This window comes from Lontra canadensis, unplaced genomic scaffold (genome assembly GCF_010015895.1).
Source record: "Lontra canadensis isolate GAN:19392208 unplaced genomic scaffold, GSC_riverotter_1.0 scaffold88, whole genome shotgun sequence".
Taxonomy (NCBI): Eukaryota; Metazoa; Chordata; class Mammalia; order Carnivora; family Mustelidae; genus Lontra; species Lontra canadensis.
In genome coordinates, this window is record NW_022631082.1 from 816,246 (window position 1) to 836,841 (window position 20,596).

At 64.1% G+C, this 20,596-nt stretch overlaps 1 protein-coding gene across 2 annotated transcripts; it reads right to left on the reverse strand.

The window, feature by feature from the left end:
• Positions 1-737: 737 nt before the first annotated feature.
• On the reverse strand, positions 738-19,967 carry ZBTB7A (zinc finger and BTB domain containing 7A). 2 transcript variants are annotated; one of them, XM_032883570.1, is made up of 3 exons: positions 19,244-19,967; positions 8,361-9,643; positions 738-4,756 (listed from the first exon to the last, which is right to left on the reverse strand). In XM_032883570.1, exons 2-3 carry the CDS (start codon positions 9,626-9,628, stop codon positions 4,258-4,260), a joined length of 1,767 nt encoding a protein of 588 aa, XP_032739461.1. In that variant the 5' UTR covers positions 9,629-9,643; positions 19,244-19,967; the 3' UTR covers positions 738-4,257. The 2 variants fall into 2 exon arrangements, with proteins under 2 accessions (XP_032739461.1, XP_032739462.1); XM_032883571.1 differs by lacking the exon at positions 19,244-19,967 and adding an exon at positions 17,991-18,335.
• Positions 19,968-20,596: the final 629 nt, after the last annotated feature.

Consider the following 20,596-nt stretch of genomic DNA (forward strand, 5'->3'; position numbering starts at 1 on the left):
CACCCCCCATGTAAATCTATGTACTTAGTGCGAGCTAGTCTGAACTCTGAGGTTATGGCTCCCGGGGCCCCTGAGCCCCCAGGCCCTGACCCGTCCTGCGCCAGCCGCCCCTCCAGGAAGGCTGCTTCCTCAGCTTAAATAACTTTTTAAAATAAAACTGCAAATATAAATATCTTTCTTTCTCAAAAAATAGGATTTTTGCTTTTTTTGTTGGTTTTAAATTTTTTTGTCCTGCTTTGCCTTTCACTTTGTCTGGCCTCCTACAATCCCGGCTGCCTGGACTGCCTCGGTCCTGGGGTGGGGTGGGGTGCTCCCCGGGCCCCAACCCCTGCCTGGGTGCCACCCTGTGCCACACATCCGCCACTGCCCCCCCACCCCAACCCCGCACTCCCGCCACCATCACTGGGTCTCAGTAGTGCAGAGATGCCCCAGAGGGCCCTGGAAGGGACTGGGGTCTCTCCCCTCCCACCTGAGACCCCCTTCCCCTCTGGAAGGAAGCAAAGGGACAGCCATGTACAAACGGAACGGGATGAGATGGCCGCATGGGGTCTCCTGGGCAAGCCACCCAACGGGGCAGACTTTGGTACGGCCTGCTGAGCCCGGCTGGGTGCAGGCCCACACCCGTGCCAGGCTGGGCCTGCTCCGGCACTTTACATTCACTGGGTTTTAAGGTTTTTTTCTTTTCTCTCTCTTTTTTTTTTTTTTTTTTTGCCCCTTTTTTTTTTTTTTTTTTTTTTCCTTAATCTCAGAAGGCAGGGTCAGGGTTGGGGTGGGGGCCTAGGCAGGGAGCAGTAGCAAGAGTGTTAACCTCTCTCTCCAGGTCCCATAGGCTGGTGGACAGCTGGGGGTGGGGGGCTCCGGCTCCCCCACCCCGAGCGCCCCCCGGAGCGCTCCCCACCCAGAGCCCCAGGCCAGGACCTCACTCTTACACACGCGCGCACAACACACAGCCACACAACTTCACCAAGATGATGGAAATAACAATTTCGCTTTGTTTTTCTTTCTTTTTTTTTTTTTTTTTTTCCCGGGCATTTAAAAAAAAAAAAAAAAAAACACCCCAAAAAAAGAAAACACCAAAAAAAAACCCAAACAACCAAACAAAAAAACATTTTGCTGTGTCCCTTTTGACCAGTCAGCACGTTCCCCCTCAAATTTTTGTTTGTTTGTTTGTTTCCTGAAACGCGAGGATTCAGCAGTATCTTTGGCAACACTTTATCACGACCTTAATTTAAAGAATAAAAATAAAATCGATCCACGTCTATATACAGTATGTGATTGCGCAGAGTTGGGGGGGCTGGGGTCCCGGCGCTGGGCCCATGCAGACCCTGCGGCCCCTAGGACGGGCTGGCGGGCAGCAGGAGAGGGTTAAGGCGGAATGGGTGGGCAGGGCTGTCAGAAGCTGAGCTCAGAGCTAGGGGCAGGGGTTTAGTGCAATTCCCGAGGAAGTTTGTTAAAAGTGTGCTCGGCGGGGGTTCAGCCCTTGCCCCCCCCCCCGCCATAGTCCCAGAGGCCTTGATCCCCCAAGTCCAGTCGCCCCCATTGGCCAGGACGACAGCTGATTTTTCAGTTGGTTTTATTGCAAGGGGGGGTATACGGGTAGGGGGAGGGGGAGAGGGCTGTTCCCTCAGGGAACCTCTCGGCTGGGGGGGGGGGGGGGGGTCCCTGGCCTGGGTGCTCGAGCTCTCTGCTTGGCCTCCACAGATGGTTCTCCAAAAGAGCTCACTCCATGACACGGGGGTGTGAGTGAGGCCACCCTGGGCTCCCTGCCACCCCCCTCGGGGTGGGGGGCAGTCCTGAGACATTTGGGGGGGCTGATGGGCTTGGGGGTGCGAGACACAAAAACTATCCTGTAGAAACGATGATGAAAGTTGCCTTCTTAAAAAGCTTCCCTTTAAAAAAAAAAAAAAAAGAAAGAAAGAAAAAAGACGAGAAGACGGGGGTCTGTGTCACAGAGCCAAGGGGCATGGGGAGATAGGCCAGCAGCTGGGGGGGAGCAGGGGCCCCTCACCTTGGGCTTCGATGGGGAAGGGTCTCGGCTTGGCAGAGGGTCTATTTACAGGGTCCCACGCTAGGCATTGCATATGCGAGAGGGCGTTGGGGTGAGGGTGCCCTGGCCTCTGGCAACACAGTCCCCCCAGCCCTGGCCCCTGTCCGTGGCCTGTGGCTCGGTCGGTACCGGGCCTTTGGGGAGCCAGGGGCTGGGGGGAGGCAGGTGCCAGCCCCCAGATTACAGTCAGTGCCTTTGAATAAAAAGAGGGGTGCCTGGGGGGGTGTAAGGCCCTGGAGGTGGGGCCCCGTCACCCACCTCGACGGGGATGGCATGTCCAAGATGGCAGCTCCTTGGTGGCCACAAGGAAGGGCGGCCATGCTGGAGGGCGGGGAGCCCCGAAGTGGGCGAGAGGCAAGGGCAGGGGCCGGTGGGGGAGGAGGGGGGCTGGGGGGGGCTGGGCTGCTCTGGCTGGTCGGAAGGCCAGCCCTCTCTCGGGCCCATCCCTGAGCTGGGGAGTCAGTAAGGAGGGTCCCCGCGGACACGGGTTGGCCATCATATGGCTGGCGGGTGACGAGACATCTCCAAATCAGAACCAAAAAGGGACAGAAGGGGGGGGGGGCCGGGGGGGGGGGACACGGCAGAAACACAAAAACCCACGGTCCTGCCTGCAGCACAGGCCCCCGTGGCGAAGCACGAAGACGGCCTCAGCCCCGGCCCGTGCCTTCCTGACCCCCTCCTCACCTCGGGGAACAGAAGTGGATTCTGCATCTGTGGTGGGTTTTTTTTTTTATTATTTTGTACAAAAATAAATTGACTTTTAGGAATTTTCTTTTTGCTCTCTCGCTCTCTCTCTCTCTCGCTCGCTCTCTTTTATTTTTTATTTTTTTTGTCTTTTCGACTTTTCATAGAAGTTGGTTGCGACTTGTAAACATGTTTTTAAATTAAGAATTAAGATAAAGTGTAGTACCCGTTCTGTTACAAAGTGCCGAGACTTCTATTTGTGGTTGGTTGTCTTTTTTTTTTTTTATGTTTTTTTGGTTTTTTTTTTTTTGTTTTTTTTTGTTTTTTTTTTTTCCTTTCATTTTGTAAAATCTTGTTTTTATTGCTTTTGTGACACCGGAACTTCTGGACTCTCTCCCCTCCTCCCTGCCACCACGAGACCCTGGGCTCCCTCTGCTCTGGGCTGGTCTGCCCCACACTGTTGTCTGCTCCTCTGAGGAAAGTATATTTTATATATATATATCTATATATATCTATATATAAATTTTGTTTTTAAGGAGGAAAAGAAAAAAAAATCTAAAAAGTGCTTTAAAAACTTGGGGAGAGGGCAGGGGCGGGGAGGGTGAAGACAAAAAAGTTTCAAATCTCCAAACGTCGTCTCGTGGGGTCTGGGCGGCCTGGTCAGGGAGTGCAGGTGGGGCGGGGGGGAGGGGGGCGCCCTGAGCGGAGGTCCGGGGGGGGGGGGGGGGTCCGCCGGGGTGTAAGTGCCGAGAAGGGAGGCGGCGGGAGCCCCTGGGAGCCGCCCTGGTGCCCCCCGCCCCCCCCCACCCCCCGGGGCTCCCCTCTCTCCAGGCCTGGAAATAAATAGATTTGTGTCACAGCGGCCAGGAGACACAGAGGACCACAGGCAGGAACGGGAGGCGGGGAGGCCATTGGGGAGACGGAGGCGGGGAGACCCCCACTTAGTAAGTGCCCTGAGGAAGGAGGGTGGGGGGTGGGGACAGGGTACATTTTAACGTCCACTCACAGCGGACAGAGAGCGTTTAAGGTCCTGTCTGAAAGACTCGTAGAAACCAGCGAGGGGAGGAAAACAAAAGCCCACCCCCCCGTCCCCAGCCCCCCACGGCCACCCTCACCCCCACCTGGGGCCTAGGGCCCTGACCAGGCCTCAGATGGGACCCCAGACGCCGTGCTGGGGGACATCGGGGGCCTCCGCATCTGTGTCCCACAAAAACCCCAAAGTGAGCCCCGAAACCCATCGACGGGGTGGGGGGATGGGGAGCCGGAGCGGGGGCGAGGGTCCCCGTGGAGGGAGAGAACATCATGAAGGAGAAAAATCTGAGAAAAGCACTACCCTAGATTCTGTGACGTTTCATATATATATATCTGTATATATATATATAGATATAGATATCTGTATATAGATAGATTTTCTTTTTTTGTGTTTTTGGGGGGGTGGTGGGTGATTTTCTCTTTCTCTCTCTCTCTCTCTCTCTCTGTCTCTCTCTCTCTCTCTCTCTCGGGTTTCTGTTTTCTCTTTTTGGTTTTCAGGCAAGTCCGGCCGCAAAGCTGCCGTCGGCGGTGGGCCCGGTGCCCCCGTCGCCTCCCCCTGCGCCGGCACCCGCTACATTCAACCTGCTCAGGCCCTCGGGGCTGGCCGCCTCCTCGTCCTCCTCCTCGTCCTTAAAGTGCTTCTCCTGGCCGTTGCGCCGGGCATCAGGGGAGCCGGGCGGGGCTGGGGCGCCGGGCTGGGCGGCGGCCCCCGGGGAGGGGTCGGGCCCCCCGAGCCCCCCGCCCCGGACGCGGGGCTTGCGGCCGCGGCGCGAGGGGACGCCGTTGCAGCCGTCCTTCTTGAGGTGTCTGTGCAGGTGGTCGGAGCGGACGAAGGTCTTGCAGCAGCTGTCACACTGGTAGGGACGCAGGCCCGTGTGCACGCGCATGTGGTTCTTCAGGTCGTAGTTGTGGGCGAAGGCCGCCCCGCACTGCTGGCACAGGTACGGCTTCTCGCCTGTGTGCTTCCTCATGTGCACCTTGAGCTTGTCCTGCCTGTGGACGGGGCGACGGGTCAGTGGGCACCGCCTGGGGGCACCCCCGCCGCCCGCCCCCCACCCGCGGGCCTGGCTGGGGACGTGAGACATCGGCACTGGAGCAGGGGCAGTGCTGGGCGTTCTGGGGCGAGGGGGGCGCCGAGGGCCCAGAGGAATGGAAACGGGCCTCGGACCCCACTCGCTGTGTGGCCTCATGACAATGGCTGAACCTCTCTGAACACCTTTTCTCAGCCACAGAAGGAGGAATATAAGGGGCTTCCCCCCAGGACTTTTATGGAGTGCCTGCTGAGTACCAGGCCCTATTCCAGGGTCTGAAATATACCGCAGGGCACAAGGCAGAATGTCGGGGTGTTTGGTAACAGATGAGGGGGGGGCAGCTGTCCTGGTTTTTAACACCGGCAGTCCTGCATCCCGGGACCATGAGTCTCCACCCTATGGCCCCTAGGCCCCATCAACTCTCCCAGCACCTCTGCTTCTCTTGGCTGGCTCCGGCCACCCCGGCTTCCTGGCTGTCACAGCAACACGCTAAGCACGTGCCTACCTCAGGACCTTTGCATGTGCTCTTCCTGATGCCTGGAGCACTTTCTTCCCAGATCTTCCCATCTAAATTCCAGCTCAAATGTCACTTCCTCAAAGAGGCCCCTCCACCCCCTACAGTCGACCCCACCCCATGTCCCTCATACCACCACCATCTGACTCTCATGCCAGTTTCCTTGTTCCTCATCTGTCTGCCTAACTGGACCATGAGTCCCAAGACAGCAGGATCGGGGTGATTCCGGGATCTCTGCCTGCCCATCTTGCCCCACAGGGAACAGTGTGGACCTAGCTCAACCTGGGGCCTTTCGGCCCCCAAAGCTGGTCAGCATGTCAGCCTTAAGCAACTTCAGGCCAGCTGCGGCTCTGTCCCCCAGCAGCCACTGCTCGCACGTGGCCCCTGAGCCCTTGAAAACATGTCCTGTCCAAACTGAGAGGTGCTAGAAGTGCAAAATGCATCCCAGATTCTGAAGACTTTATCTGGTTAATGTAATGTAAAAAAAACCTCATTTATGATTTGGCACACTGGTTACATGTTAGATGTATTAAAAAAAAGGATACAAAGTATGATTCAAATTACTTTCACCCGTTCCTTTAACTTTTTTAAAATGTGGCTATCAGAAAATGTAAAATCACAGCAGTGACTCACATGATGCTTTCCCGCACTGTGTTGGTCTGCAGTCACAGGACAGGGCTCCTGCTTGGACCCATGCGGCAGGGGCAGAGACCTGGGTCTCGGGAGCCCTGGCCAGCAACGTCTGAGATACACTGGGTCTCTCACTTTTCACATGTGGCCAGCCTGGTCAGAGCCAGGAGTGACAAACTCCTATTCATCCTTCAAAGCCCCATCTCAAATGCCCTCCTCCTCCAGGAAGGCTTTCCCACCCCTCAGTCAGAGAGTTGGTCTCCCCGAGGTTCCTCTAGCCCCAGGTCCCTCCCTCTGGAATCACCCACAGAGCTGGTGTCCTTACTTGATCTAACCCTTTCTTGACTCTTTACTGCTCTGAGGGTCAAGGCCTGGCCCTCTGCAACCACACTCCTGCTTATTCTCCAGCCTTATTACTTCTAGATGCATCAATGGAACTCAGGCCACAGTGAACTCATCGTTCCCTGGGCTGACCGGGTCTGTCAGCAGTGAGGGGATGCAGCCTCCAAGTTCCCTTCCTCTCACCCCGCCCAAAGTCCGCTAACATAGTCCTCCAGCTGCCTCGTCTGGATCCTAGCATGGGGCCAGGTCCAGATGGGACAGCAGCCCCTCGGACTATACAAGAAGCAGTGCACAGAGATTTCCCCACGTGAGGCCCAGAGAGGGAAAGTGACCTGCCCCAAGTTGCACAGCAGGTCAGGGGCCGCACAGTGGTGGGGTGGGGGTGGAAGCAGCCTGTTTCGTCACCCCCAGCCCTGGTCCGGGTAATTATAGCCCCGGCTGCCACAGGCCCCGCTTACTCAACTCTCTAGTGTGACTCAGAGGGGCCCCTGGGCTCCCTGGCCTGGAGGAAGGCGTGGGGGCTGGGGCCCTGGGATGGGGGCAAAGAGGAGCCAGGTGGGCACATGGGGGAAGAGGCACAGCCCAGGGACCTTCTCCCTGCCTCAGCTTCCCTGAATGACAAACAGGATCAGCCCAAGTCAGGGTGGGGTAACCACGAGTACAGCAGGTCAGAATGAAACTGTGCCAGGCCTGTGGTTAGGGGAGCTAGGGGAGTGGGGCAGGGGTGCTCCAGGCCTCTGCTCAGCCTGGTCACCTCTCCAGACCCTGGCTTGCTGGGCCTCTATCAGGCTGCTCCTGGGCCCAGAGACCCCTGAGGGCAGGGCCCACAGACGCCTTAGGTCTCCTGTCTGGAGAAAGAGGGAGGCCCCAAGACTCTGAGCACCCCAAGCTCACCAAAGGGGTGGGAGCTGGGCCACCAACTAGACTGCCTCCCTCCCACCTAGCACCCTTGGCCCCTCGAAGGGGATGCCGGGCCCTGCAGTCTGGGACACACCCTCTTCTCCTGGCCTGCTGGGGAGGGGGCCAGGGGTCAGCCCCTCTGTCCTGTCCCCATGGGGCAGGGCCGGGAAGCTGGGACAATGGCCTCTTTCTTTAGCCTGGGTGGGCGTGGCTGGGGGAACCCCAGGGCGGGTGGGGGTAGGGGGTGATGCTGAGTCACCCAGCCTGGCCAGGCCCCTGCACGCCAGCCCCCCACCCCCACTAGGCTGGTCCACAAGGCCCAACCAGCCAGCTCTGGACTCTTAAGATCCAATCACAAATTCCCCTAGCCTGGCCTCAGACTCCTCCTGCCTGGGGACCAAGCCCAGTGGCTCGTGGGCCCATTTCCCTCCACAGGTAGCTGCAACCCCCAAGTCCACTGTTGCCTTTCCCTTGCCTCCTTGGGATATTGGCTCTGTTTAAAACAGCTGCCGCCCCCCACTCTGTTCTCTGTAGCTCTGCCAACTCACGTTACCAATTCTGTGGTTTCATCTCAGATGCGCCCCCTCGCCCACACAGGGCCTCTAGCGTGTCTCTGCACTCCTGGGTCCCCACCGCCTAGGACCGGGCCCAGCACCCGGCAGGTGTGCCATAAATGTTGGCCAAGGACAGCGAGGCCCCCAGGGCTCCCAGGAAACTCAAGGAGATAACACGGCTCCCCATGCCCTATGGGGCAGCCACCCCCTCCCAAGGCAAACATCCGCCTCCAGCACAGCGGAGAAGAACTACCCCTGGGAAAAGAAGAAGAGCGACTCCCTGTGCCTTCCCCTTGAGCCTCCTGTGGTTCAGCCCCAGCGCCCGCACACTCCCCGTGGTGAGCACCCAAGCTCCCCCCGCACCCGAAGGCTGTTCCCCGAGGGCCGTAGGGGAGGCAAGGTGCCCAAAAGCGGAAGAAGTGCCCTTCCAGGCAGGACCACGCCACCCCTGCGTGCGCCCGCGCTGTGTGCATGCGTGCGTGCATGCGTGCGTGCGCGTGGCTGGGTCCACACGTCGGGTAGGGGTCCACGCATGCCTGCAGTGGAGGCAAAGGGCCCTAGCAACACCCTCTGGCCACGCCCCCGCAGCAACCCCGCCCCCGGCCACGCCTCCACAGCTGGCTCACCTGGTGAAGCGGACCTTGCAGATGTTGCACTCGTAGGGCTTCTCCCCGGTGTGGGTCCGGATGTGCCGTGGCAGCTTGCCCGCGCCCTGGATGACCTTCTCGCAGATGGGGCACTTCTGGAAGGCCTTGGCCCGGATCTTCTTTTCCACCTTCTGCGACCAGGCCGGGTAAACATCCCCATCGTGGGCGCCGCTGAAGTACTTCAGGTAGTAGTCCACGACGCCCTTGTCGTCCGCCCGCGACTCGTCGTCACTGTCCCCCGCCGCCGCCGCCCCCGCCCGGCCCACCGATGACATCATCTGCTGCAGCAGCGTGCTGGCCGCCAGCCCGTCCGCTTCGGGCCCGTCCCCATCCCCATCCTCGGCCGCACCTGACAGGAAGCCCGGAGAGTCGCCGGGCTCCGGGGCCGCCTCCGACAGCGAGGCCGCCTCCTCCTCCCCACTCCGGCCGTAGTGGCCGTTCTGCGTGGTGGTGGCCGGCGGGGCCACAGGGGGTGGGAAGAGGCCCCCAGTGGGGGCATCCTCGTCCCGCTCGGGCCACAGACCTGGGTTGCTGTCGCCCTCATCCCCGTCCCCGGCTGAGGGCCGATCGCCCGGTGGTCCCGGCCCGTAGAAGTCCAAGCCGTTGCAGTCGCCAGCAGCCACAGCAGCCACAGCCGCGGCCACGGCCTCCTTGGTGGCATCCAGGTCGTCGTCGGACGCGCCGAAGGCAGACCAGGGGAAGGCGGCGGCGGCGGCAGCAGCGGCGGGGGGCAGGCTGTTCATGGGGTTGCTCTGGAAGAACTCGAGGTACTCCTTGGCCCGGAGCAGGTTCCGCTGGTCGGTCTGATCGACGAGGTCCAGCTGCCCGGAGTCGGCGCCCGCATCGGCCGCCAGGATCTGCCGGTCGAGGAGGTCAGCGCAGACGTGGCTCACGGCGGGGATCTCGAGCAGGCGGGCGGCACTGAGGATGTCGCCCACGTTGGCCGTGCTGACGGTGAGCGTGGCCGTGTAGGCGAAGTCCATGAGGGCCGTGAGCGCCTCGGCGCTGACGAAGTCGATCTCGTACACGTTCTGCTGGTCCACCACGGCGCCGGACGTGAACAGCTTCTTGAAGTACTGGCTGCAGGCCGCCAGCACCGAGCGGTGCGTGGGGAACTCCCGGCCCTCCACCAGGATCACCACGTCGCACAGCAGGCCCTGCGTCCGCTGCTCGTTGAGCCCGCTCAGGATGTCGCTGCTGTGGTCAGGGAACGGGATCCCGATGGGGCCGTCCACGCCGCCGGCCATCTTCCGCGCCGAGACCTACAGCGCCGGGGAGGGAGGGGTGCTCGTGAGGGTGCCAGCTGGGGACCCTGGGAAAGGAGCACCCCGCCCCGACCCCCAGCCTCAGTTGCCCAAGGCGGGGGGTGGGGGGGTTGCAGTTCAGCACCATCAAGGTGAGATGACATCGGCAAAACCCACGCTGGATGCTTCAGGGGGCGGACCCTGGTGCCCTGTCCTCCACTAGAGGGCCCACCAGACGACCCATCCAAGAGGTGATCTGCGGTGGGACGAGAGCACACAGTAGGTGCCCAACGAATGCCTCCCGGGACTTGCTTCCTCATGAAGCTGAGCACTGGCTTCTGCCCCTGCCCCCGCCTCTCTAGGAGGCAGTGACACAAGCCACCCACCAGGTGCCAGCACACCCGAGCCCCTAGCCATCCCCCCGGGGCAGCACCATCTCTGCCAGGGAGGTAAGAAACCAGGCCTTGGGGAGGAGACCAGTGCCCATGGCCCCAAAGCTGCAACCATCTCAAACCTAGGGTGCATGACCCGAGGGTCCATGTCCGCCTGGCCACTTGGCCTCCCGGACCCTCCCTCCCACCTCCCAGTGAGGCCCAGTTCACTTGGGGGGCTCTGAGTCAGGGAAAGAAGAGGCTGAGACCCAGAGACCAGGCTGGGGTCACCAGGCCGTAGGCGTGCCCTGGGAGCGCGGAGCCAGGGACGTCACAACAAACCCTGGTGGCCCGGGGAGCCCCCATGGAGCAGTCTGGCCCTGGGACCACTTTCCCCTGCCCGCCACGGATGAACCCCGCAGAGGCGGAGCAGGGGGCTGGGGGCTTCCTGTCCACGTCAGGCCCACCCAGCCCTCCCGAACTCTTGGCCACCCTGGCCACTGCTGTTCAGCCTGGGACTCAGTCTCCCCATCCGTTAAATGGACAGAGGGCTCTGGAAGAGCTGGCCACGGCGGGGGCGGCACTCAGTCCGTCCTGCCCCTCTTCCCCACTCCTTTTTTCCGCCTTCCCCTGGGCTGTGACTCATCCAACTACTCGGGCGCTTGTGCAACCCTCTGGCTCCTGTCCTCACCCCTCCGCCCTCTCTGGGGAGCCCCCAGCTGCCCTGAGCCACCCAACACAACCCACAGTACTCTGGCCAGTCGGCTCCAGGGACAGAGCCCCCCAGACGTCTCCCAGGAGAAGGACGCAGCCGTGCCTTCCTCGGCTTCCTCGGGACCTCCGGAGCGCCACCCAGCTCCAAGCAGCCCAGCACGGCTCGAACCCAGATCCCTCCCACCTCAAGGGGCCAGCCTGGCGGGCCACGGAGCCCAGGGTCGGTGGGGCCGGCCCCAAGGCCGTGGCGGAATGGTCCCAAGCCTGGGCCGCCCTGGGGATGGGGTCCAGGCCTTGGGGCCGACACAGAGGCCTTCGTGTGGCCACACAGGCACAAACTACACTTCCCAGGATGCCTCTCTCTGCGGCCTGCCCTCTTTCCCGCTGACCGCACCAGCTGCTTGGTTCCCCCCTCAGTTCCGCCAGCCGTTGGCAGGGGGGGAGGCTGACAAGTGGCTGCTGGGAGCACGAAGATGGGGCGCTGACCCCTTCTGAGAGGCTCAGCCCCGGAAAGCCTCGGAGGAGCCCCCATGGCGGCTTCCACCCCCTGCCACCATCTGCTGTCTGGCCCCAGGCCCCCGGGAGCAAGTAGGCAGATGGGCCCCGGATCAGACTGGCCTTGGCCCTCCTCACCCCCTCTGATCCGCCTCAAGATGGCCACCCTGGCTGATCTGTCCCCTGCACTGTGGTGCCCCAGCGTCCCCTCGGACCCTGAGGTGTCTCTGGGGGCCTCGAGGTCGGGCCTTGAGATGGTTCGGATGATTCACCGGCCCCCCTTCCCCGGCCACTCCGCCCCCGCCTTCCCACGGGCACTGAGCCCGCAGGGCAAGGGGGCCCGCACAGCCCTACTTCAAGGGTGAGGAGGCCCAGGTTCTCATTTGCTGGAAATCACCCGGCTGGGAAGCAGCAAGCCTGGGCCTCGGAACTGGTGTGGGGCACCAGGCCAAGTCCTGGGGTCTGCGCCGGGTCCGAGAGCATCTCTTTCCCCACGTAACCATAAGAGGTCCTCTGGAGGGCCTGGCCTGGGAGGATGGATACAAGCCAAAGAACCCCCCTGCCCCATAAGAGCAGCATGACTCCCACTGACAGAGGAGAACACAAGAGCCCAGACACACCTGGACCCCTAGCCTGGGGTGCCCGGCGACCCTAACCCTCTGGGTCTGGCCTCCCACGTCCCTGCTCCTGCCACCAGCCCAACAAGCCGTCACCTCGTCGCTCACCCTGGAAACTAAACTGGCTTTGCGGACACCTGGCCCACACCCTCTCTCCAGGAACACAGGCCACCTGCCCGCCACACCCTGGGCCATGGCCCCCACCCAGGCCTCCTGGGGCCCTCCCTCTAAGAAAGAGTTAGAAGACGGTGTAAGCCAGGAGAGGGGAGGCAGCTGAGGCCCTCGCTGGGTCAGGTGGGCTCCTGGCAGCAAAGAGCCGCGTCTGCTCCACACCCACTGTGCCCTGCGTCTTCTCCCGGGAGAGCCTCACGGCTTCCTGCACTCCAACAGGCCTGGCTCACACCTGACGCCTAGTAGGTGCCCCCACACCAGGCGGTTTCCTTGGCAATGACAATCCAATGAAACGCCTCTCCTCCGGGAAGCCCCACCCCCATGCCGGCCAGGCCGGGAGGTGGGGGGGGTCCCTAAACTCAGGCCCACACCCACCAGGCCCATCTTTCATCAGAGCTCCGCCCCCACGCTCGCCTCTGTGGGATTTCCGGGGTGCTGGGTGCTGACTCGGCGGCAGAGGGGCAGGCCTCAGCAGGCTCCTCCCGGGCTAGAGGTGGGGCACCCCTTCTCTCTATGCTCCCCGCCCACCCCCCTCCCGCCACCGCCGCGGGCGCACAGTAGGGGCGCAGCAAACCGGATGAACCGAAGACCACAGAGCCAGGCGCTGGAGAAAGCCCACACCCAGCCCCACCCACCTTGCCACCGGGCTCCCCAGTCCCACCTCCCATCTAACCCGGGGTCGCTTGCCGCACTTCTTCCAAGGCGGCAGAACCCGGGCCAGTTTCGGCCCTTCTGGGGCCTCCTCTGTGCCCTGGACATTTCAGGAACTAATTCAGGCACTAACCCGGCATCTTGACTTCATCCTTCCCGCTGTAACCCTGGGCTTTGCAGACGAAGAGAGGCTCAGAGCAGTGAGGAGACCCGGGCAAGGTGACACAGCAGACCAGCGGCTGGGCTGGGACTCAGACTAGCAGACCCGAGCCGCTGCCACGCAACGGCTAGGGCCCCAGGGTGAGGTCAGAGGTTCATTCCCCTGGTCCCAGGAGGGGCAGGTGCCACCAGGAAGGACCCCAGGACTGTGGGAAGGGCGTCCCAAGCATGGGGGACAGCAGAGGCCCAGGCCCAGAGGTGGCGCCTGGGAGAGGGACAGGGAGAGGAGGCTGCATCTACCAGGCTTCCCAAGGTCAAGGGTGCAAAGTGAGGGCTGGGGCAGGCCTCCTCCTTCTCCCCCACCCCTCAGGAAGGAGAGGGGGCGGGCAGCCCAAGGTGGGCAGGTTAATGGCCATGTGACGTCTTCCTGGAGTCCTGGGGGGGTGCTGGAGACAGCTTAGTGAGGGGTCAAGGCCTCTCCACCCCTCAGCCGCAGAAGAGAATGACAGGAAACCAAAGGGAACTCTAACACCTACTAAGTGCCACACAGAGCAGCAGGGCCCACCCCGGCTCTTCCACTTCCAAGCGGTAGGACTCTGGGCAAAACGCAGAGTCTCTGTGCCCCGGTCTCCTCAGAGGTCACGACAGTGGCAAGGGGACTGCAGCTGCTCTAGGCCCAGGGTCCCGTTCTCACCCACTGGGCAAATTCTGCCTGAGGACCTACTGTGTGCCAACACTGGTCCCCAGAGGCCCAATGGGGCTGTTTGTTGACCCTCTCCTGTGCAGGGGGCGGGGAGGGGGCTTGGAACTTAATCTCTGAACGTTACTGCAGGAATTTAGCCCCTCCCCACCTACTGTGTGTCACAGGAGTGTGTGGGGGCGGGCCCAGGAGGAAGCCAGGGGAGAGGAGCTGTCACCTGGAGGGGAAAACCAGGCCCAGGCCCAGAGAGGGTGGGTGGCCCGCCCAAGGTCACACAGCAAGTCTGGTGCCCAGGTGTGGCTGCCAGGCCCACACCCAGCCACCCCCGCCCCCTCCCAGGCCAGCGGCCTGTGTTGCAAGGTTGGTCCCAATGGGTAACCCCGCCCTGACCTGGTGCCAATCCCTGCCTGGCCCGGTCCCCGGCCTGGGGTTTAATGGGACAGGAATGCAGCGTCCCGATTAGGGAGTGGGGGGCACCAAGGGCCTGGCGTGGCTGCCGGACTCCTAGCCTGCCTGTCCTCATAGGCCTCCCTCCAGGCCAGACACCAGCAAACAGGCCCTCGGCCATTTTATGTGTCCATTATTGCCCTAAATGGGGAGGGGCTTCCTGCCCAGGTCTTAAAGGGCCAGAGGCAGGAAGGCTGCGGGCCCAGTGGGAAGTGTAGGGGGGAAGGGTGACGAGAAGGTCATGGGGATCCCATCTGACCCCCAACTCATGGGTGGGACTGAGGCTCACCCTATTCCCACGCTCTTGAGTGCCGTCACAGGTCAGGAAGTGACAGCCCTGACACCAGTACTGGGTTCCAAAAGGAAGCCCCAGGAAGAGAGAGGCCATTCATGGTGTTAGAAGGAACGAGCTTCCCATCACCTGGGGTAAGTAAAGCCAAGCCTCACAAAATCCCATCCCTGCCTACCCCACCCCTGCTCAGGCTGCACCTGCTTGTACAAAAAGCCGGGAAGAGGCCTGGGGAGCCTCTAGGAGCCAGACTCCTCTGTACCTCCAGCCTCTTCCTCCCTCCCTGGAGGCCTGCTTGTTACCAAGAGGTGCCTGCACCAGCCCCACATCCGCCCCCAGACTGGGCAGGAGGAGGGCTCCCCGCCTCCAAGACCCAAAAGGGAGCACGGCCTATCGGGGCCTATTGGGGGGCCCTAGTGTCCCGTGCCCACAAAGCCGCCAAGTTCCCTCCCATCAAACACATCCTGATGGGAGGTGGGACCAGGCCTTGTTTTCCAGTTAAACCAGAAAGGCGTGGGTGGGGACACTTCCACTGAGTGGCCGTTCACAGCCTGCTGGGGGGACAGATGGAGGGGCTGGTCCTTTGGCCACGCTCCTCACAAGTGCCGGATTCTCCGCGGGTATCTTTCCCGCTTTGGTACTCTGGACTCGGGCCTCGGGCTCCAAGGGCAGGAGCTGCTCCTCCACAGCTTTGTGGGCGGGGGTGGGGGGCCTGATCTCAATCATCTCGACATCAAGCATCACAGGGTCTGTAATCACTGCCCCACTTTACAGGTCAGGAAACTGAGGCTCAAGAGAGGGGAAGGGACTTGCCCAGGGTCACAGGACAGAGCTGACTTTGAGCTCTGCACTGTCTAACTGGTCCTGCCAGGGCTCCTTCCCCCCCCCTCCTCCACACTGCCCCGGGGGCACCAGCAAGGGACTAAATCCCCCTCCCCTGGGGGCCTTGGGGCCGAGGACAGCTTATTCTCACGCCCCCTCAGCACTGCCTTGTGATAGCCCAGGAGAGGGATAGGTTTGCCTGAGGTCACACGGGGAGCCTGGGGCAGGCCTGGAGTCCGGAGCCCTGGTCCTCAGAAGGATGCAGGAGGGGTTCTCCCAGGCCTTGACGCTCCCTGGGAATCACTGACCAAACCCGCAGGCCCAGAGACTCGGGCTGACAGCAACACTGAGGTGGACAGAGGGGTAATGACCTCCCCAGGTAGACCTTGGGTGAGGCAAGGGGTAGGCTGGGACTGGGCCGCCCTGGCCCCCACCCAAGCCTGTTCCTCTAGTCCCCACCGCCCAGGGCTGTGGCAGGGTGGTTTATGGCCCATCAGGTGCCTGGAGCACAAGGTGACAGGTGGGGGCTGCCACACATCTCAAGGCGCTGGGCTGGCTACACACTCCAGCAGAATCCAGGTGGTGCCGTGAACTGACCTAGGGGCTCCCTCAACGGGGGAGGGAAGGAGCGAGAACACAGGTAGACCTGCAGCCACCAACCGTAGAATACCCTATAACACCACTTTACAGGGGGGGGGTGGGGGGGGACTTCCAGACTCCGAAAGGCTGAGGGGCTTGTCCGACGTCACAGAGCGGCCTGTAGGGCGTCATTCGAAACCCCCGCAGACCTGGGCCAGCTCTGCTGCAGAGCAGCCGGCCCCGAGACTCGGCTTTTTCGAGGTCACCTCAGTCATCTTGGGTATAATGGGTCATAAAACCCAGAGCCCTGCCCGTCTTCAGGGGCCAAGGTGCCAAGGTGCGGGACTGTGGCTCCAAGGGGGTGGGAAAGGCCTCAGCAAGTCGTAAAAGGGCCGGCCAGAAAAGACTGGGAGGTGAGAGGCCAGGGGTTTGTGCTGTGTGACCTTGGGCACCTCGCTGGCCCTCTCTGAGTCTCACTGTCCTCCTTGTGCAAAGGGGTTCGAGAGTCCCAGGAAAGCTCCATTTGGCCTCCAGACGCCTGCTCTCAACTCCCAGGCCCTCTGGAAGACAGGGGTGTGGGCGCCCCTCTGCTGAGAGGAAGGAAGATTGGGCCTCATCCTGAGCTGGGAGGCAGGACCACAGTGGACAGACCCTGCTCCAGCGAGGTGACCTTGGGCTGCGCTCTGCTTGCCCCTGAGCCCTGATCCCCACCCACCTCACCACGACACAGGCTCCCACAGGCTCCCAAGGCTGCTGTAAGCCCCCCTCGCCAGGGTCCTTTCCCTGCCTTGGTTTCCTCCTAAGGCAACGGCGGCCGGCCAGGGTGTGGGGGGGAGGGTTGCCACCAGCCTGAAGCAGCCGTGGGTCGGAGGGCCCCGAGGAAGAGAAAGCAAGGAAAAAAGCAAACACAGGTGCTTGCTACTGCCTCGGGAGCCTGCCCTGCTGGACGGAAGCTGAGCTCTGCGGGCCTCAGTATCCCACACGGAGAAAAGGGCACACCAGCTCCCCACCGCAGCCCTAACACTGCTTCTCCCAGGGCCCGCGAGCGTGGAGAGTTTCGTGGCTCCCGGCCCGGGCCAGGGTGCTGACTGGCCACCACGCAGCCAATCAGAGCTAAATAATAAATACCCCCCCAAAGTGACCCACGAATTAAAATTTCAGTGTCCCCGTTGGCTCCTCTTTCCTTCATTAGGCATGCGGATCCCAGGGCTTCGCTCTCCCAGTCACCGGCTCCTGCCCCCCCTTCTCCCCTAGGCTCCGTCGCCACAGCGATGGCTGGCAGTAAACAGAGCCCCGAGCCCAGCCGACAAGTGCCAGGCCCGGTGTGCTCCAGGGGCCCCACTGGGGGGTGGCCCCAGGGGAAATGCCCCCTGCCTGGAGCCCTCAGCCGGCATCAGGAGGGCCCAGCCTGGACTCCCCGGACCTCTCCCAAGACCAGCTCTGCCAATAGGAAGTGATCGGCGGGTCGTGCGGAGGGCCCCCCCAGTGAGGGAGCGGCACACTCAGGGTTACGCCCTGGCCCTGTTGGGGGGGGGGGCTGACATGGAATCCCGGATGCCCTCTCCAGCCAGCCCTGCTCCCGGAGGCAGCTGGCAGTAAGGAGGGGGGAGTAAGCCAAGCCTGCCACCCATGGGTGAACCAGGTGGGCACAGCCGGGGAAGGGGCACCAACACCTCTCTCACTTCCGCCGCCTGGCTAGGGGGAGAGAGAGAGAGGCTAGTTGTCGACCTCCCCCTGCCACTCACTCCACTGTTAGCTGCATTTCCCAAACATTTCGTGGGCGTCCACTAGGTGCCCCGGCCTGGTTGGACGGCAGTCTCTTGCTGCGGTCCACCGGGCTCCCCCGCAGCCAGCCAGCGCGGGCAGTGCCTCCCAGAACCCGCAAAGGCCTGTGCCTGGGGGTGCACCGTCCCCAGCGCTCAGCTCAGGCCCCTGCCTGGTTCCCAGGCCTGGGGCCGGGGGAGGGAGCTGGTTCCCAAGCCAGGGGGGGAGGAAGAGCGAGGGAGGGGGCCGGATCCCACCAGCTCACCCCCTCCTCTGCCGGGGCTCAGCGTTCGCACGTGGTGGTGGCGTCAAGGGGAAGGAGGGGGGTCCGGGCCAGAGGAGACGGGGTCACGCGCTTTGGGGGCGCGGGCGGGGGACCAGGGGTGCTCTCCGCCCCCTCCTCGGGGGCCGGAGCCGCGCGGCCGCGCGCGGGCGGGGCAAGGGGCCAAGCCGGTCCCCCCACCCAAGGCTGAGTCAGGCCCGGGCGGGGGCAGGAAGCGGCCCCCTCCCCCGCCCCGGCCGCAGCGCGCGGCCCCCGCCCCGGCCCGCGGGCCCCCGCCGCGCCGCCCGCGCGGGGGGCTCCTACCTCCTTCCCGGGGCAGCGGCGAGGGGGCCCGGCCCCGGCGGCGGCGGTGGCGGCGGCTGCGGCTGGGCTGGCTCCCTCCGAGGGGCCGGGAGGCGGCAGTGAGCCTGGCCCCGCGCCACCCCCCGCCGCCGGCGGCCAATCCCCACCCGGGCTGGGGGGAGGGCGATGCAAATTACCCCGGATCTGGGTCCGCCCGCCCGCCTCCCCCACGCCCGAGCCCGGCCTGCACTAGGCCGCACATCCCCGGGCTCGCTTGCGCCGCGCGGCCGCTCGGGCCGCCGCCCTCCCCCGGGAGCGCCGGGTGGGTGACCCCCCCCCCCGGGGGCGGGGGGCCGAGGGGAGGGGGGCTGGGGACGGTTACACAACCAGGCTGGGAGGGGCCCCGGGGCGGGGAGGGGGCCGGCCCGTGGGCCGCGCAGCCGGAAGCCGGGGACCGCCACCGGCCCCCGGCGAGGGGAGCCCGGCTTCAGGCCCCGCCCCCAGGCCGCCTCGGCCCGCCCCCGCGCCGCGCCGCGCGATCGGCCCGCGCCCATTGGTTCGCTGGCCCGCCGCTCACCGCCCCTCCTCCGCACCGCCCCTACCCGCGGACCGCGGCTGGCCGCCGGCGCGAAGCACCCTGGGACGTGTAGTCCGAGCCGCCTGCCACCTGCCAGCCGCTAGCGGCGTGGAGACTACGACGTCCAGAAGGCCCCGCGGCCGCTCCCGCCCACCGGGACACTCCACCCCTTCCCCCTCCTTTGCAAAGCCCCCCTCCCTGTTTTTTCAGCCCCCTCCCCCCCATCCCCCATGGAGCTCAATCCTGGCCAACTCCAACGTATGCACGCAGCACCGAATAGGCCCCCGGGGGGCGAGAGCACCCCCAGTACCTAGCTGCAAACTTAGCACGCGACGCGCCCCCCTATCTCCCCACGCCGGTTTCTCCCACCCTCAATGCGGTCCCGCTTCCCCTCCCCCGCTCCCCGCGCGCCTGGGATCCCCGAAAAGCCATGCACTCGCGGGTGGGGGGGCGCTGGGGCACAAGTCCATGCACTTCGCCCCCAATCCCCCTTCCCGGGCGGCGCCCCCTCCCCGCGCTCGGGATCCAGGGTGCCTCCAGCCTCCGGGCAGCTGCCAACCAACCCCTCCTCTGAAACTTGCGGAACGTCCGCGGCTCCGTGATCTCCCCTTCCCGGGAGGGCAGAGGTGGGCGCAGCGCCCCCGGCCCGTCCCCGCCCTGCACCCCGTGCGGGGGGCCGCGCCGGGCGCTGACTTACCTCGCGCGGCCGGGCCGGGGCCGGGCCGGGCCGGGGCGCGAGGGGCCGGGGCCCGGAGTTGGGACTGGGCTCCTCGGCCGCTCGCCTCCGGGGTCCGCGTCTCTCGCTCTCCGCCTCTCGCGCTCTCCCCTCGTCGCTCCCTCGCTCCGGCGGCGGCGGCGGCGTCACTGCCCCTACAGTAACTGTACAGTACAGCCAAAGCCCCGTATGATGCTCGCGACTCCCTTCCTGGTTTCTCCGAGGGCAAGAGGGGTCCTCCCTTGTCTTAAAGGTGCCGCAGCCGCCGGCCCCCCCCCACGCCCAGCCCGCCCCCCCCACCCCGGCCTCGGAGGCCAGAACAGGCTCGGCAGGTCCCCTCTTGCCACGTCTCTGCCCTCCCGTGGGGCTTCGCCCGCTGCGCCGGGGAGACCGGGCTGTTATTAGGTTTTGTCAAGTTGGGGGGGGGGTCCAGCCCGCCCCCGGCGCGCCCCCCCTCCTCTGACCTCTCCGCCCCGCTGCGCGGCGCCGTGCCAGCTTGCCAGCTTATCTGGCCCCAGAGCTCCCCGGGGCGCGGGGGGAGCGGGCCCCCCGGGGTGGAGGGGGGGTGGGGGCCTCCAGATAAACAGGCCCCCAGCCTCTGCGCAGAGGCGGGCGCGGGGGGGCGCGGGCTTTGCCCCCGACGCCCGGGGCGTGGCAGGATGGCAGCGGGGGCGGGGAGGGCTGTGCGCACTGCGAGGACCGACGCGGGCGTGGGTCGCGGCGGCCGGGGCTGCTGGGGGTGGGTGGGGGCGCGAGGGAGTGGGGACCCTGGGCCAGGCGCCGGCCCTCCTGGGGCCTCAGTTTGCCCAGCCGCAGAAGGGACCCGGGGGCGGGCTTTCGAATGACGGCTTGGGTCCGCTGGGCTCCTGGGTCCCTAAATGAAGCAGCCAACCTGCCTGCCCGCGATTATATAAAAGAGTCGCCTCCGCCCGCTGCGCCAGGGGCGTAGCGGGGGAAGGGGTTGGCGAGGGGCGGGCTGGGCGGTTGTTTTCCAGGCTTTCCGAGTTCCCCCACCAAACTGCGGGCCGCGGGGCTGGACGGGGACCGGGCCCCGGACGTCTGGGTCCTGCGGGCCGCTCGCGCCAGGGTCTGCGTAGCTCCGGAGAGGCAGAGATGGGGAGTGGGGAGGCGTTGGCTTAACCCAACTTTTTTCCCTGTCCATTTCTCCCACTTCCTCCCCGGTCGTGGGAGAGGTCCGGCGGGGGACGGGGGAGGGGACGAGCGGTGAGAACAGCCTGACCCGGCCCGGCCGGCTGCCCGCTGCACACAGTAGGCGCCTGGGGAGGGCTGGCGGGTGCGGTCCGCCGCGTGGGGGGCTCAGGGCCGCAGTTTTCC